This window comes from Mytilus edulis, chromosome 3 (genome assembly GCF_963676685.1).
Source record: "Mytilus edulis chromosome 3, xbMytEdul2.2, whole genome shotgun sequence".
Classification (NCBI taxonomy): domain Eukaryota; kingdom Metazoa; phylum Mollusca; class Bivalvia; order Mytilida; family Mytilidae; genus Mytilus; species Mytilus edulis.
The window spans coordinates 29,579,999-29,599,052 of record NC_092346.1 but is presented as its reverse complement, the minus strand read 5'-3'; the positions used below and the strand labels follow the sequence as shown (position 1 = coordinate 29,599,052).

General features: G+C 29.7%; 1 protein-coding gene across 12 annotated transcripts in view; it reads left to right on the top strand.

Moving 5' to 3' along the window:
* LOC139516189 (sodium/calcium exchanger 3-like) overlaps window positions 1-10,022 on the top strand; it is a 46,055-nt gene extending 36,033 nt beyond the window's left edge. For 8 of the 12 annotated variants that reach the window (XM_071306105.1, XM_071306103.1, XM_071306099.1 and 5 more), the window contains 3 exons: window positions 5,530-5,640; window positions 7,033-7,191; window positions 8,028-9,104. In XM_071306105.1, coding sequence (XP_071162206.1) covers window positions 5,530-5,640; window positions 7,033-7,191; window positions 8,028-8,395 — 638 coding nt within the window. In that variant the 3' untranslated portion in view covers window positions 8,396-9,104. Of the gene's footprint in view, window positions 1-5,529; window positions 5,641-7,032; window positions 7,192-8,027 lie in introns of all 12 variants that reach the window. The other 4 variants (XM_071306110.1, XM_071306107.1, XM_071306111.1 and 1 more) reach the window with 1 other exon arrangement.
* Window positions 10,023-19,054: the final 9,032 nt, after the last annotated feature.

Below are 19,054 nucleotides of genomic sequence, written 5' to 3'. Positions count from 1 at the left end.
TCTGTATGTCCATGAGTACATTCTAAATTGGTTAAATTTTTTGCAAGTAGTTCCTTTTCTCATAATCTTATGTTTTTCATTGAAATGATCTTGTTTGGTTATGTGTTTAAGTAAACATCTCAGAAATCTATGTTGATCCATCAGTGAAAATTCTCTGTATCATGACTTGTTGGAAAAAAATCTTCAGCAACATTTTGGATATAAAACCTGAAGATTTCATGCATACAGATTTGGTAAAGGTTTGGTTATCAAAAACCTATGTATTATTGATATCGACAATACAGGTTATTCTTTGTACATTTGAGTCATACATAATATAATGACCTATATTTCATGCTTGAGAGACTTCAGATATGTTTGATTTACATTTATTGGAAACTAAAATCATTCAAGTAAGAATTGACAATAAAATGTTGCAATTTATTAACAGTTTAATTAATATTTCAATAATTTAGATACTATTCATTAAAACACAATGTCACAGTTTTATTGAAAACATTTTAAATGGAATCTGTTTGCTTAAACAGAAGAAGGTAAAGATGGTTCGAAAAGCTTAATTATATTGCCGATTTGGTGCAGTCTGTTTGTTTACTTACTTAGCAATTGCATGACAAATGCAGAGCAAGATATTTAGATTATTTGAACAATTTTATTTTCATATGAATGATCAGTGGCTCTTAGGAATACATGGTTTAACCTAATTTAGTAACAAATTACAAAATTTTGCAACATCATCATTTGAGACACAGATTTATTGACATCAAATAATCTACATTGTAATAATAATGCTTATTGAAAATTGTTTGACATTGAAAAGATTCAGATATATGAGATGTTAGCTTACAATATAGGCCTTGTTATTCACCTTGTAAAGGTCAATAACTAATGGCATTCAACCAGAATTTACTTTGCCAAGATTTTCTGTTGAATTTTGATAAATAAATAGATCTTTACATATTTTGTCAAGTATTTGTTGATGTTGACATTTATCAATCATGACATGACATGGTGATCTCCCTTTATTAAGTCATTCCTTCAATGGATTTGAATTGAGAATTACAAAATTTTTTAAGAATTGAATGCTTCTTTTTATAACATTATTGGGATGTTAAAGCATTGACAGAAGTACATTTTATCACTTCATACTCTAGATGTATTCATGACCAGTGCTATTACAATACTATAAAATATAAAAAGAAGCATTCAATTCTTATAAGATTCTTAAAATACAACCAAAAAATAACGAGTTAAATCAAGCTTTTCGTTTGTATTTTATGCATTGTTTTAAAATTGTCAAAAATAGTATGTGCAGTACAAGTCATAGATGTTGCAGTTTATAGGAAAATAAAATATGATATTGGATTGCCTTATAAATTTTTCAGCCAAACAAAATTACGAATTCTGATGAAACATATATGTAACTTGTAATCATAGCTGTTCCATTTTATAGGAAAATAAAATATAATAATCTTAAGCATTTTGTCAGCCAAACCAAATTACGAATTCTGATGAAACCTATATGTAATTGTAATCATATATGGATGATACCTGTTATTGCGTTTACAATGTTTCAGATTCAGATTCATCCAAAGGTAAAATGATATTCAGTTATTTGTCATAGTAGATTTAACTTTGTTTAAATCGATCAGAGAAATCACAGTTTTTTATTTGTCATAATTCCGTTTCTATAGTTACCTGGCATAGTGTTTATTTTATACTTACTGGGGAAGGATTAAACATCTAAAATTTCTATAAATCCATGTTAATCTTGCAGTATAAATATATAAGTTCTAGTGAAATCAGTAATTGAAAATCTGAATTTGATATTCAAATTTTTTGTAAATTCATTGTTAATCTAGCAATATAGATATATAAGTTATAGTGAAATCAGTAATTGAAAATCAAAATTTGATATTTTAAATTTTTGGAAGTCCATGTTAATATTGCAATATAGATATATACTGAAATCAGTAATTGAAAATCAAAATTTGTTATGAATAATTTATGATTTGTTTATTTGGTGGGAGGATAATTATCAGTACTATAAAATTTAAGTACCTACTTTAAATGCTTTTAAACTGCTTGATATTTATTTATAGATAGGAGAAGGCTTATTAGTATTCAAGCTATATTTGTTTTTATACCCTATTAAAGGCTACCAAAATTATTTTATTCGCCACGCTTTAAAGAATCTGCATTAATTACTAATATTTATACCCCCGCTTTAAAAAAGGGGGGGTATACTGTTTTACCTCTGTCTGTCCGTCCGTCCGTCAGTCAGTCCGTCCCATGAAACTTTCGTCACATTTTTCTCAGGAACTACACATCCACCCTTTCTGTAATTTGGTATCAACATTTATATATGTCAGCCATACCGTGTGATGCGTTTTCAGATTCATCACTTGACAACTTCCTGTTTACCGAACACTTGTCTGATTTTACACATGATAGCCAAGTTGAAAATTTTCGTCACATTTTTCTCAGGAACTACAATACAAGGATTTCTGAAATTTGGTTTCAGGATTTATATAAGTCAGCTATACCGTGTGATGCGTTTTCAGATTCATCACTCGACAACTTCCTGTTTACCGAACACTTGCATATTTTTACACTATTGATATTATCCACTTGCGGCGGGGGTATCATCAGTGAGCAGTAGCTCGCAGTTTCACTTGTTAGGTTACAATTTTTATTTTTATAAACATAGTGAAACTTAGAGATGTTCAATGAAGAAATTGATGAGAAATATAATAGACTTTCAGGAGGTTATGATACTTTAACTTTAACATTATAAAGATTTGATAATCTGCTTCTGTGTTTTAAAATATAAAAAATGATTTTTATCTGCATTTCTTAATTTCTTTTAAAGAAATATCTTAATAGGTTAGAGAATAATAATGAAAAAAAAGGGCTTTTATTAATAACTTCTACCGGTAAATATGATGCTTCTCTTCATTGTTTTTAAAAACCCGGAATATTATATATATGCTTAGGGATTAACACACTCAAATTTCACATTTGATTGAAAAACACATGACATTACAATATTCACATTTACAGTTTGGAACATCAGTGAGTTACACTTTCTCACATTCACACTTGTTATGGCAAGAATATCATGTTCACAAATGATCATAACACTTCTATTGACAATGGAAGAATGAAGACCATTTATCACTATATACAGCTATCAATGAATGAGGTTTATTCTGATATTATTATGTTGAAAATAGATGGAAGAAGTACATTTCTATTCAACTAAAATGGAGGTGAAAGTTTAGAAAGAAAACTTCCAAAATACCTCCATCATCAACAATAAAATCATTCATAAATTACCAATAATTAATGTCCAAAAATAAAACATCCCTTCCAATGCCTCCAAAATTCATATAAATTCAATAGTCAGAATAGATACTTGTCTTATTAAAGATTTGAACTACGATTTTGAACTACTGTTTATTTCGGCCTAATGAAATGTTTTTTTCGTAATTACATATGATCTTTATATAAAGATGATAATAGATGCTCCCTTTCATTTATTTAATTCCTTTTGAAATGTGATAATTTAAAGAAGCATGTAAGGGAAGAAGAAGAATAATAGCTGCTTTTATACGACCACAAAAATTGAAAATTTTTTGGTCATATATTGTTTGTTTTATTGGCAATTTAAGACATCATTGCTTGTTATTTTCTTACTGATATCATTGTCAAGATAAGAATATGTCAAGATCAAAGTTTTTAATGAGAGTAAATAACCTTTCAAAAGATTTAACCTTTTCTCTTAGGCCAAATAAAAATATATGTGTGGTTCCAGTAACCCTACCATCCCTACTTTTTCTGCTTAAAAATAGCCTACCCTAAAGATTTTATTGTCATTTTTCATTAAGCACTCTTAAAGTCAGAATGTTGCTCCCATAGACTCAATGTAAAAAAAACCAACATAAAATTAAAAAAAATCCCTACCTACCTACCTACCTACCCTAACTTTTTTTCAGATATAACTGGAACCACACATACTTTTTTATTTGGCCTAAGTAAACTTATCAGTATAACCAAAGATTGAACTTGTTTTCGTATCCCTACTCCATAAATCCAAAGTGCTACTAACATTTACACAAGAATTCTTTTTTTAGACTATGTTTATTTTCATTATGAGTATTATAAAGATTTTTAGAAAAATCTTTACTATTAGAGAAAACAATAATTCTGTGTAAATATCTGCAATCTTAATTAGCATCTCTGTTATATAGAATATAAGTGCATTATCAATAAAGTTCCTGATGTTTTTATTTTAAAATCGAAATCTTGTATTCTTATAAAATAAACCCATTTGTCCCAAAATAAACATTTACTTGATTACCGTGAATAACTTGGTTTACGTAAAAAAATAATGGAAGATAGTTTTAATGTATGATAACAATCATTTATTTAATGTTTACTTTTGCTTTATAGAAAAAAAAGGTAGGCAACAATTAAAAATTTTGTATGCTTGCTTTTTATGAGTCAATAATGCAGTGTTAAGAGCAGGAAGTTTTATATAATGGAAAACAAAAGGGTTATACATTTGTTCTTGCAGTATTTACTAATCCATGTAATACTAGTACTATAGTACAACTATTAGTTTGATTTTAGTGCAATATGCCAGTAAAATATACAGAACTGCAATATACCAGAACAAACACATGGTTCCAAAAATGTTCTTTATCGGTACCTTAAATTTCAAAACATTTACATGTAAAAGTTTTAATTATGTGGCTGTTTTCATTTTCAATAAAATGCAATATAAAATTTAAAAAAAATCATGGTTGAATATTACTTAAAAAGGAATAAATAGTATCATGGCATAGAAATAAATAAATTAAGAGCTTTTCAGAATCAAATTTAATGCTTTTATACAATTGGCATCTTTTGCATTTAACTGATTGCTTCAAACTTAAGTTATAATAATGCTTTTTTCAGTGGTAATTGGGTTTATACCATAACTGGAAGGATTGTTTTGAATTTGGTAATATAACTCAATAAAAAAGATATTAAAGTTTGTCATTTCTTTTTTTAATTGTTCATATGGCTATAGTAAATATTGCCACAGGTAAAACAGTTGTAATGATGTGGCCGAGATTTATCTAAGGGAGATAATTTTTCAAATCTTATTGACCCATATTCAAAGATTGATTGCAGACAATATCCTGTTTTGACTGTTTGGTATTTTATGTTTAGTGCTTAAATTGTTCTTAAAAGTTTGAAATAAATCATTATCTATTTTAGAGAATAATTAAAAGATTTAAAAATGTATAATAGAAAAAGAGTTGAACTCAAATGTTAAGCATCCTTTAAGTAAAATTGCTTGAATGATGTTCCAAAATAAACTGAAGGCATCCAGTGAGTGCTTTTACCACAGTGTATATATGAAAATTTTATAGGTTTGTATGAACAATTTTAGATTTTTTTGACTATTTTCCATTATATAAAAGATACCAAATATATATAACTATTGAAAGACTGATATTCTAATGGACTATATTTTTGTAGGTGATGAGGAGGATGAAGAAAGTGAAGAGAAACTGCCATCATGTATGGATTATGTCATGCACTTCCTTACTCTCTTCTGGAAAGTTATGTTTGCTTTTATTCCACCAACTGGTAAGTGATGCAGTAGAAATAAAAAAAAAAGATGTGCTGTGATTGCCAATGAGACAACTCTTCACAAAAGACCAAATGACACAAAAATAATAGGTCACTGTATGGCCTTCAACAATTAGTAAAGCTCCTTACCACATAGTCAGCTTTAAAAGAATGTTTTTCATTATTTTACCAATGTATATAAAACATCACATGATTGAGGTCATAAGATCAAAATGATGGAGTCATTGTTTAACATTTTTGGAATGTAATTGAAAAATTTCAGCTCTTTCAACTCTGTGTTTGATTATCAAATACATGAGAAATGTGAAACCCCTTTTGTGAAAAGTATTGATATGAAATTTTTGGGTATTTGTCAGGAATATGTACTGACTTTGCAGATAGAGAGGCGAAAAATACCAAAGGCAAATTGAAAACAAACTGAAAATGCCATTGCAAATTTAAAAAAAAACCAAACACAAAACACAAAACACAAGACAAACTTCAGTACACAAAACACAATATAGAAAACTTATGACTGAGCAATATAAACCCCACCAAAAATCTGGGGTGATCTCAGGAACTCAAGAAGCTTTAGAAGATTCTGATCCACATGTGGCAACGGTCTTGTTGCTGATGTAAGTAGAAACCCAGTGAAGGAAAAAGGAGGGATTATGGTAAGACAAATGGAACTTAACTGTCTTTATCTCTAAAAACAGATATTACCTAAAGGGCAATTTAACTCTGATGTTGTCTGTAAAATTTTGATTTGATTTCACCACTTGGCTCCATAGCTTTCTTGTAAGTAGCAACCCTCTATCAAGGAATACAAGCTCTGGAATATCCTATCAACCAGGAGATATATACTCCATATGCAGGGGCTACTGGACCGTTGCTACATAGAAATGGAAAGCTCACATAGAAAAAGATACCAATTCAATTACATTTTATAAGTATAGAATTTTTTTTTTTAGTGTATATAAAGTTACCTTAAGCAGTTTGAAAGTCGACAAACTACAAATTATCACTCTCAAATATCACCACTATCATTAAAAAAATAGATAAAGGACTGAGGTCTATTCTATTAAAAAAAAAAAGGTTCCTAGGGAAGGCACTTTGAAAACAGAGTGACCACCCATAGAAGTGATTTAGAGTCCTGCATAATTGTTAACCTGTTCAACACAATATTTTGCATCCACCCATTGTGGCAAATCAAAGTTGCCTTCCCTGGGTCCCATGTATGTTTTTAACAGCCCTAAGAAAGATACACACAAAAAACATAGAATAACACCAAAACCAACATTAGTAAAAATGCCACATCTTAAAAATGTAATCCATTTTAGTATATTTAATCATAATTAATGTGTTTTTTTTACCAATTCTCCATGATTATGATTATGTTTAAATTTACAGATTACTTTGGAGGCTGGGCATGTTTTACTGTCTCCATCATTATGGTAGGATTACTGACTGCTGTTATTGGAGATTTGGCTTCAGGATTTGGTTGTACCATTGGTCTGAAAGATTCTGTAACTGCTATATCTTTTGTAGCTTTGGGTACCAGTGTTCCAGGTAAACAATGAAAAAAGTACTGCAAATTCAGAAATTATTGCGAAAAATGTGAAAAATATCAAAAAGGTCCACTTATGGTTCTTAAGTGGATCTTTTTTAAATGCTTAAATGTTATGTACTGAAAATCATTTCTTAGGAGTACGATTCTGATTCAAAGGCCGCATATTTTTAAAGATGTGAAAAATGATGAAAATTTCATAATTTGCATGCCTGTAACATTCTATATACTAACATAAACTCATCTTCGATACCAGGATTGAAATTTTGTATTAACGCCAGAGGCACGTTTTGTCTACAAAAGACTCATCAGTGACACTCGATCAAAAAATATTTAAAAGGCCATATAAAGTACAAAGTTGAAGAGCATTAAGGACCAAAAATTTCTAAAAGTTTTTATTTGATACTTTCTTGGCTTTAGTATTTAGGAATGGTTTTTCTTTTGATCTGAAACCATTTTATGTTGAATTGTATCTGATATGCAATTTTCATACTTCTTAGCAGGCACTTCAAGTTTGAAAATACTCCCAAATTTTTATTGTACCCTCTGAGCAATAGGCTTGTATGGAAGGTAGTGATTTTATATTTTGCCTGATTCTTATTATTGTTTAATTATATTTTGTCACCAATATCCAGCTGTACTGTAAGTGAGTGAAGGTGTTCTTTGCTCAAATCTTCTATATATAGAAATCAGTATTATTCAAAGGTCATTGGTTTTCTCCAGGCACTCCAGCTTCCTCAGCCAATAAAAAATGGCTTCCAAGAAAAAACAACCAAAAGCAGTGCCTAAAAGCGGCATTAAAACACCAAAAATATAATCAGTATTATTTTTATTACAGATACCTTTGCCAGTAAAGTAGCAGCTATAAATGATCAGTATGCTGATTCCTCGATAGGAAATGTGACCGGGAGCAACGCTGTAAATGTATTCTTAGGTATTGGTATTGCCTGGACTATTGCTGCCATTTACCATGCTGCCAATGGGGATATATTCGAAGTACCGCCAGGAGACTTAGCCTTGTCTGTTACAGTATTCTGCGTAGAAGCAGCTGTTGTTGTTTTTGTTATGCTGGTTAGACGACGTTATGGCGGAGAGTTGGGAGGACCTCAAAATACTAAAATAGCCACAAGTGTATTTTTCGTTATGTTATGGGTTATCTACCTTGTATTGTCATCTATGAGGTCATACTGTTATATAGATTATTAATAAGAGTATCCCCTCAGGAGGAAAATTTAAAATCAATTAAATGTCAAAATGCAAATCTATTTTATCTCTTAATTTATTTATTTGATTTTTTTTTTATTGATTTATTACGTCTGTTTAGTTCCAGAAGACAGTCTTTCAACTAATCGTGAAGATTTGTTGTGTTTAGCATATCTGTATCAAAATAACACTAAAATTTCCATGTTCTCTACGTAATTAATGTTGATTTGCTTGTTGTTTTGTTTGTTTTTGTCTCATTGTTTTAAATGACCAACTCATGTTTAACCGACTCATATGTTTATTTTGAATTTTTTTCCCTTTGAATATTTATGTTTTAAAAAAAGTGCATTTTTTCCTCTATTTATACATTGCAGCAAATATTGACTTTAGAATAGCTGAACAGAATACAATTATTACGAAAAAAAATGTAATAAATAATACGAGTGAAAAAAAGGTCAAGTTTCAGAAGAGTAAAACCCATGACCAACTAGACTGGTGTTGTTAGTAACTGTAAAGGTTTATTCCTTCCATTTATAAATTTATATAACAGAGATTTACCTTTGCTGGTTAGAAATTTAACTGGACCCCTGCTGTTGTTTCAATCTTATCTACACTCGAAGTATCAATCAGCGGGTGGCCAGTTAAGTTAGAAATAAGTGCTGCATTCTGTTGAAATATTAGTCTAGAGGATTTCAATCTGTTTGCTTCCCAATAAGCAAGAATGAAAACAGTTTTAATTGTTTGCAAGTGTATTGATAAACTAAATTTGTTCCTTAATTTGCAGTATTTTTTGCTTTTTTAACTGTATGAATCCTTTCTCCATTCCAGTAAAGAAATCATGCAACTTGTAAATACCATAAAGTATTCAGAATTAACTCTATATTATTCATCACTGAAATGGCTCAAAAAATATTGTGTTTCATTGTTGTTGAATCTCTTTTATTGTATTAATTTAGAATTTACAATTTGAATATACATATTGTTAAAAAAGCACTACTTTTTTTTCTTGATTTATATATTTCTTGTATATGTGAATATGTAAAATTTTGAAAATCGCTGCTATTTACTCAATATGGATTCAGTAATTAACTGGGGTCATATATAGCAAAGATTTTAAAGGTAGTAAGGAGTAAGTCAAATTATGAGCTGTCAAAATGCATCTTTTTAGTTAATAGAACAATAACAAGGGACTTTGAATTGTTTTATCTATTTAAGGTCTTTTTAAATGTGAAGTTTATATTTGAAAATTTGTATTTGGGTCAAGTATTTAAGTTCAGAGTTTTCCTTTACTTATATATTGAAATCCATGAAAATGAGTTTTCCTTTACTTATATATTGAAATCCATGAAAATTGTAGTAACCCCACAATTAATAAGAAATCCACAGTTTAGAAATTTTTGAAGAGACCAATTAATTGGTTGTTTGTTTACCTTTCTCTGCATTTTAAAAAGCTAGAAGAAACTAAATGCCTATAATTTTTGCTTGACATAGGTCAACAAATGTTTTTACCATGTTTGTTAGAATAACCATTGTCTCATATAATTATGAAGAATCTCCAAATGAATAAACAACATTTAAATTGTTAAAAAGGAAGTGTAGAATCTCCTAAAATTCATAATAGAACAAAAAAGTGTGTCAAAGTAAATAAATGTAATTTATGTAAATGTTGTTAATTTTATGTTAAAATGTTAATTATTATGCAAGAAAAGAATGAAAGTTACTGTCGATGAACTATTTATTGTCTCGCATATTAGAAATCCAAGATAATATTTGCATATTTTAAAGAAAATTGAATGTTTATTGATAAAACTTTTTTAGTTGTCTGAGAAATCCATGGTTGTTATATTTACATATGAGATAAATTGTTGTTCTCAGCTGTTTTTTGGTTACGATTCATGTCAGTATACAGAGATCTGTAATTGAACACACAATGTATCCATAGTTAACAAATTTCTAAATATAGAACAATGTTTGAATACAATATGCAGTATTGTTGTATATTACATGTGTAAAAAATACAAAACTTTTTTAATCTCATCCTAAGCATTATTGGATCTTACAGGCATTTTATAAGACAGGCATTTTATCTTATAAAATGTATATTGTTTGTCAACATTAGAAAATTTGTAAAGAATAATGAACTTACTTTTTAAATGCAGATTGATTCTATTTCACTTTTTTTCTCCCGAATATTAGGTTGATTGCTCTTGAAACTCAAAGTTTTATTAGACTGACAATATATCTTTTGTTGGCCAATTTCAAAGCTGGAAGGTATTAAATCAGAACCGTTATTTCTGTTGCAATGTAAACTGTAAGTTTTTGATATCAAGATATTGTATCATTATTAAAATTGCATTATTCAAAATGTAGACTATGCAATTTATAAGACCTTTTCTTTTTGAAGTAAAGTCTTTTATTTTGTTTACATATTAAATGTTTGTGCTTCATTATGGTCATACTGTCCTTCCGTAAGAAAAGGTAACTTCTTGTGTAGTTTGTATAAACTTTGGCGTAAAGTGATTTTTATTATTTATGTACAATGCTCCGTCAGATGTCGGCTTTAATTTATGTTTTATTCAGTTGCAATTTGTTTATTTCTATCTTTATTAATATTCACCATTTTTTTTTATACCTTAAGGTGGTAGACCTTTGTTCAGGGAGACAACTCTTTAAATCAGTTATGTGTTTGTTAAAGTCAAGTTTCATCAATGTTTTTTAAGCATTTACCTGAAACAGATTGGAAATAATCTATGTAACCTAGAAGCTTAGAATATATTTATGAAAATGGTTGACACAAACGTACTGATGATTTTAAGAGTTATTTCCCTTAACCTAGGTCTACCTCCATAAACATTCATACCATCACTTTGCAAAATTACACCCTTGTTTTTTATTATTCGTGTCCAAGCAATTTTTGGTCAGTTTGTTTTAAGACATATTATACACAAATGCCTTTGATTTGTGTATATTTGTGACAGTGTTCTGATAATACTCAGAGACATACTACTACTTTCAAAAATTCTTGTTTAAAGTATTTTTTTAAAAGTCCATAGCAAAATCATGCTGAGATTCATGACCACTTATCTAATTTATTAAAACTCGCCAAGTTGTCTTTCAATTTTCTTTTCTTTTTTTTTTATTAAGAAAATAATTTATGAAAATTAAAAAATGGATCATTTCACCATATGTAATTTTAAAGGATGCCTAAGCTGGCCAGCATACTTTATTAGAAATTGAATATTAAATTGCTCTTCTGTTTAAACAGAAACCATTAATGTTTTTTTTTTTTTTTTTATAAATGTAAATTTTGTGGAAAATGGATGAATCTAAATTTCTGCTTATTATTATTCTTTTTAAATCTTCTAGGAGCTTACGTTTTTTCAGGCATTAGATTTATGATCAGGGTATAAAGCCAGTTGTTTAAAATAAAGGTTGTATATTTGCAGATGTAGGGATATATGGATAAAAGTAAAGATGATCAAATAGCAAGGCATAAAAAAGTATTTCTCATACTTATCTTTCTACAAATCTAATAAATATTTTTTTCCCCGACTAGTGGACTATTTTCAGTATATTAATTGGACATGTTTTTCATTTAAGACTTTAAATTTAAATTCAATCATGCCCAAGTTTAATCAACATTGAAACATATTTTCATTTTCATTTTAAACACAAGACAAAATCATGGATCCATTTTTAACATTATTTAAATCAAAATGATACCTGTAGAAGAAAACGGAATTAAAGGATTTTTCTCGGTCTTTATAAGTGTAATGATGTTATTACATGTTTTTTCTCTTTTATATGGAAAAACCTTTATTATTTCTATTTATTTATTTCATATTTTGGAGCATTTTACATTAAATGAAATAAAAAAAAAAAAAAATCAAATGCATTGAAGCTACCTCTACATGAACAAATATTTGCAGCTAAAAGTTTTATTAGTTTATAAGCATCAGAAAAGATTTATAAACTTGTTGGTCTAAATGCTATGTCTGATATATTATGTAGGTTTAAATAATGAAAGAAAATTATTAAAAAGTAATACTCTTTTTTTTTTAATTCTTTTATATTATTACACACTTGTTAAAAACAGTTCAAGTGAAAATGGCTCAGTACTATGTGCAATCATATTTACAATTCATTATGATCTCATTTTTCTGCAGTGATGAATTTTCCCTACATTGTTGTGCAGATTTTGTCTATTCATCAACAGTTTATGTCATAGACAATGAATTTGGGGGCCTATCTTGAATTTGCTTGACTTGAGTTGGTTACCATATCTATGTATGTAAATGATTTTCTGAACATTCCCTTTGACATCCCTTGGTACCAGTTTAAGAGAGAACATGTGTATATTTATTTTTTTGTGTGAATGGTATAATGATAGTTCTATTACATTGCTTTTTCTTTTGAATCTCAAGATAGGTCCTATTAAAATAGCTATGCAGAAAATGTACTGGTCAGTGTGTAGATAAGTAAATTATTTCAGAGACCTAATACCTAATAATAGTAGCATTCAAAGAAAAATTAGATTTTTTAATTTGCTATTACTTCTTTACCTGCAATTTTGCTTGTAGATTTTTGGAAACAAATTTATATTTACCTATTTATGCAGATCTGTCACCCTGATAAACAAATTGTAATTCAAGTTAATATTTGTAAGATTGCTTATAACTTTTAGTAAAGTTTATTGATAGAGCCTTAGAATGTATAGATGTTTATATCTGTTAATGGATTTTTCCAAAAGTCAAATGTGTAATAGGGTAGAAAGGCACTTTAAGAAGCATTTGAATTGTGATGGAAAATGGCTTTCATAATGTTAGCCATATAAAAACATTTTTTTATTTTTTTTTAGATGAAATAAAAAGTGCCAACAGACCCCTGTCATACATTATTTGGAAATTTCATAGCAAATCAAAATATCCTGCTCCAGTAGGCTATCACAAAACTACAAATAAGAAATTCCTGATCAGCTTTTCCATTAAGATGATTTGTGGACAGTTAAAAGGGAAGTTTTATTATTGAATTTGATAGAGGGCTGTCTATTGTTTTGGTGAAAATAACATCAACACAATTTCCGAGTCTCTTTCTACTTTCGGACAAATTATATAAGAATATTATTTACTCAGCATAAAAGTGTAAGTAAACAAGTTCTTTCTAAATTTTGATCAGTGTCTTCTAATCTCCATTGTAAAGTTCTAATAATAAGAATTCTTAGTTTCAAGCCAACTTGGCTATGGGTTGTTTTCTGCACTTTGGTTGGTTACTTTATAAATTCTAATACTACAAAGTGAATTAACTGACTTTCGTTAAAAAGTTAACTAATTAATTTTCGCTGCTTTAGTATTTTTCACAATACCACTATTGCAGGATATTTTGAATTCTTGTTGAAATAGTATTCAGGGAGTATTTTGTGATTATTTTCTGTCCCTTTGTAGCAGCAGTAATACATTATGACCAGTATATTTACAGTTATAAGGGTATTGCAGTGTAAAATATAATGGTTTACAAGTTGTTAATTTATTTTTTAAGTTATTTCATCTGTGATTTATATTTATTACATTTGTTATATGACCAGTAGTTTGGCATTATATAAATAACCAAAGCTTTTCCTAGATGATTACACCATAGTTTTAATGTATATTTCGGTTGTAAATTAACATCATGTGTTGTGCTGGTAGGTTTTTCATTGTAAAATCATATCATTTAGATAGAAATGATTGTTTGAAATGCACAGAAGTATTACATAATTTTCAACTGTTGTTAAAATGTCATAAAATTGGACTAATTTAAATTTTTCTTCTGAAAATTAAACTTTTAAGGTGGTTTTCAGTTGATATTGTTAGGATATTTCCTTCTTGAAAGATTTTCTACATTGCTATGTGATTATAAATTTTCGTTACATATTGAATTTTCTGTTTTTAATCCTTTAAAATTAGAATCAATAAGTTATTAAATGTCTTTAAATATCATGTATATAAATTTTAATTTTTATTAATTGCTCTCAAGTAACCACGTTTTATGGTGTGCATAGTTCTGTAAATGTATTCTAGGAAACATAACAAAATGCTTGAAACAAGTATCAATGGTCTAGGGTTGATTTCATTTAAGCATACATAGTACACAAGGAAGGCACAACGAATGCTTAAATTTATGTTGAAGATGGAATACACATACAAATCCAAATCAGCCTATATGAGGATATTTGTTAAATTTATTTCTAAAGGCCTAGTGAAAATTGAAAAAATAGAGAAGAAATAAAAAAAAAAATATGTTTTTAAAAATCTGGATGTCCTGATTGTTTCAATTATTTTCTCAGCAAATGACAATTTTTTTTGCAAACCTTTAAAACCTTTAAAACTGCTTAATATTGCAATATATATTAAATAGATAAAACAGATTTACAATTGTAGGTTAATTCGGATGGTTAGGATAATAATGATAATAGTGGGTTAAAAATGAGATAACAAACATCCATGAAAACTTCTTCTGAAAAAAAAAATTCAATGTGCCTTCACTTAGTAACTTGTATATTTTATTGAAATTTTCCTTATTTTTGTTATTTGTTTCTTTTAATAACATCATGTAACATATGCATGGAATGACTGTGAGGCGATTGGTTTCATGTTTATATCATTCTGTAAATTATTCCAGTACAGAGAAGTGTTAACTACCTGTTGTGTGTTGATACCTACCAAATTCCATTCCACCATGTCATTTAGGTTAATCCATGAACAAAATTTAATTGTTGTTTTCAGTTTGTCATTAAAGGGTTGAAGTCATTATTAAATGTTTTATTTTTTTATTTCAAAACAACAAACTCCGAAGTTTCTAAGGAGTTCACGGATAGAAAACCACATGACTTATAGAACAAAACACAAAGACCAGTCCACAGTTTGACAAATTCCACATTAAACCTGAATTGGTCCTAGATCAGTAATGAATATATGCCCAACTACAGTTGAGTCTGGTTGATTTAGTCTACAAAATACTTCTAATCATGTCATTACTGTCCCTAGTCTAAAATGTTGTTTACCATATAAAAAAGGGAAGATTTGGTATGATTGCACAAGAGACAAATCTGCACAAGAGAGACACTATGGCTTCAAACAATGAGAAAAACAACCTGTACCAGATAGTCGGCTATAAAAGACTGCCCCAAAATGAAAATGCAATTGATAAATCTAACAGCCTGATTTATGTACAAAATAATAAATGTAAAACAAATATAATATTCAGCAACAATCAACAACCACTGAACTACAGGAACAGGCACATACAAAATGTGGCAGGGTTTAACATGTTTGATGGCGCCAACCCTCAAGCTAACCTAGGACAGTGGTGTAACAGTACAACTTAAGAAACAACTTAAAAATTCGGTTGAAAAGGTTTAACTCTTGAGATGGATACAAAGCAGAAACACATTTTACAAAAACACAGTGGACATGACAACAAAAAGACACCTAGGACAGATCTGAGCGTGCTTATAGTTACTGACAGCTAGTTCAAAACCAATAACAATAAATTTCTCTGTTTGCACTATAAAGGTAATAAAATTAAAATTAAAACATATTTCATGGAGTTAAATCTTGTACTAAACAATGAGCTAGCCGGAAATAAGGGACGACATCAAATGTTCAATGTAGGATAAACAAAAAAATTCACGGAAGGGTTTGCAGATCCTGCATCAAAAGAGACATCTACTTATATATACGCCTATGAAATACGCTGATAAGTTGTATATTAAGTGATAAAAACCACACACTAGGGAATTGGTAATTGACTCATCTAACCCTAAGACATTACCAAACTCGTAAACCATCAGTTGGGTCATCAAACTAGACCAAAGTGTGACATTTTGCAATTGAAAACTTTATCATGGAAAGGTAATAAACGACAGACATCGAACAAACAAAGAGCACAAAGAACAACACTTGAAACTAGAGCAAAACCACATTAAAACTAAACTATGAGTGATTTTAGGTGATCCGGAGGGGAATGGTGGCGACCGTCGTGATGTTATGAAGTACAAGCCCGGTGATAAAGTATAATTCGTTAGGTCATGGTTGAGAGGGCGGGATTGGTTTTACTAAAATTGGAATATATATCGTCGTCAACTGTAAAACAGATATTCAATAACGGTCATCCAACTGGCACTATCGTCACCAAAACTTTGATGAACTCAGCTTCACCATTTAGAAATCTTATTTCAATAGCGTCCTTGTAATCAGTCACCCTCTATCAATAAACTCATCATAGATACCAGGACTAAATTTTGTATATACGCCAGGCGCGTGTTTCGTCTACGAAAGACTCATCAGTGACGCTCGAATCCAAAAAAATTAAAAAGGCCAAATAAAGTAGGCAGTGTCTGCGCGTACCCGCATGTGGGTACGAATAGTCAAATTGACATTCGTAGGCTACGCGTACCCACATCCGGTTTTATAATAAAATGCAATCAAATCGGGAATTAAACGTGAAATATATACAGAAATTAACGATAATATGGGGATTTCGAGTAGAACGAGTGAAGGGTATGACAAATAATATTTTCGAATTGTATTTATAAGTTAATAATATATAATAAACCTTGCAAATAAAATGCACATGTACTGATTGAAAATGAAATATACAGTCCCTGTAAACTATAGTCCTATAATATATAATATCCGAATTTTAAGTTGCTTCCACGCCTCAGAGGAAAAATATTTTTTGATGCGCTGAAGGTTTAAATTACATTTTCGTTAAACATTTTGTTATCTATTAACGAAGCTTTCATAGAAGATTATTGGCATCGGCCTTTGTTTTTCAGAAATAATGTATTAGGCCTTTAAAATTTTTCCTGTCGAACTTGTTTAGAATTTTTTTGCCTCCGTGAATACAGGAAAAAAATATTCTGTAAAACTTGATTTCCTCTTTATTTTTTGTTTTTCCCGTTCTTCTTTTCTCTGCAGCTGCAATTGACTCCGAGTTTGTTTTTATATACAATTAATCGACTGATACTTTTGAACAAATTGTTCCAATTCATGATAACTTTGAAATGTCTGCCCCACATGTATATCACTCTTTTCCCATTTTAAGAATATTATAAAAATAAATATATATAAATGTTTACAAAACTTCTAAGTAGTTGATCAATTTTATTCACTAATTGCGATAATTTCTGTATATATTTTACGTTTAATTCCCGATCCGATGGCAATTTATTATAAAACCGGATGTGGGTACGCGTAGCCTACGAACGGCAATTTTGCTATTCGTACCCGCATGCGGGTACGCGCAGACACTGCCAATAAAGTATGAAGTTGAAGAGCATTGAGGACCAAAATTCCTAAAAGTTTTGCCAAATTCAGCTAAGGTAATCTATGCCTGAGGTAGAAAAGCCTTAGTATTTCAAGAAATCAATATTTTGTAAACAGTTAATTTATAAATAAAACCATATCAATGATAATTCATGTCAGAACAAAAAGTGCTGACTACTGGACTGGTGATACCCTCGGGGAAATTAATCTCCACCAGCAGTGGCATCGACCCAGTAGTTGTAAATAAACTCCTCATAGATACCAGGACTAAATTTTGTATATACGCCAGACGCGCGTTTCGTCTACAAAAGACTCATCAGTGACGCTCAAATCCAAAAAAGTTAAAAAGGCCAAATAAAGTATGAAGTTGAAGAGCATTGAGGACCAAAATTCCTAAAAGTTTTGCCAAATTCAGCTAAGGTAATCTATGCCTGAGGTAGAAAAGCCTTAGTATTTCAAAAATTCTATATTTTTCAAGGGAGTTTTCATATGAAATACAAGCTCTATAATATCGAATCATCTGGGGGCGCTGCTGGAACGTTGCTACATAAAAACAGGGTTCGTACGGGTCCTTGAATCCTGGAAAAGTCATGGATTTTTATTTTGGGGGAAAAAGGCCTTTAAAAGTCATGGAAAGCTATATTTTCGTGAAAAGTCCTTGAAAAGTCCTGGAAAGTTATTATTGCTTGAACTGTAAACTTTATTAGGTGTCTATAAACATTTTGCGTAGTTTTTGTCGAAACTGTTTCCTCAATAGAGCTACAAACAAGGTCCCAGTCTTGGTAAATGTAAAATAAGGATTTAAAAATTCGTTTCTTCATAATTTTAAGTGAAAATATATGACCGAATCTGGTTCCCTGTTATCCCATAATTTTTGCAGTTTGCTTCATTCAATAACATTATCAGTATAAGATACCAGTTATAGGAATATTTTTAAAAAATGGCTTGATTTGATCAGTTGATACGAGAAAAATGCCAGGTAACTGCCATTTTCAGTTAAAATGGTTGGAAAAACCAGAGTACAATTAATGGCTAGTGAGAGGGAGTAACGATTCAAAGGTAAAATGCAGCCTTTGTCTGAAAGAGTTTGACGTTTCAAACCTGGGAGAATCTGCCTTGAAAAGCCACTGTAAGAGCTCCAAACACATTGAGCTCTCAACTAAATCAAAAAGTTTGAACATATCTGAATGGTTTCAAAGTGGGTCTCCAGTTACCAGTAGTGTATCCAAACAGCTATCGAAAACTTTGGATGAATATTTCAAAACTTGAATAAATACTTTTATACTGATGTGTAGGTCATCCTCTTTCAAAGAATCTCTATTTTACCCTTTGGTTTCCTGTTTTTCTGGGTATGGAA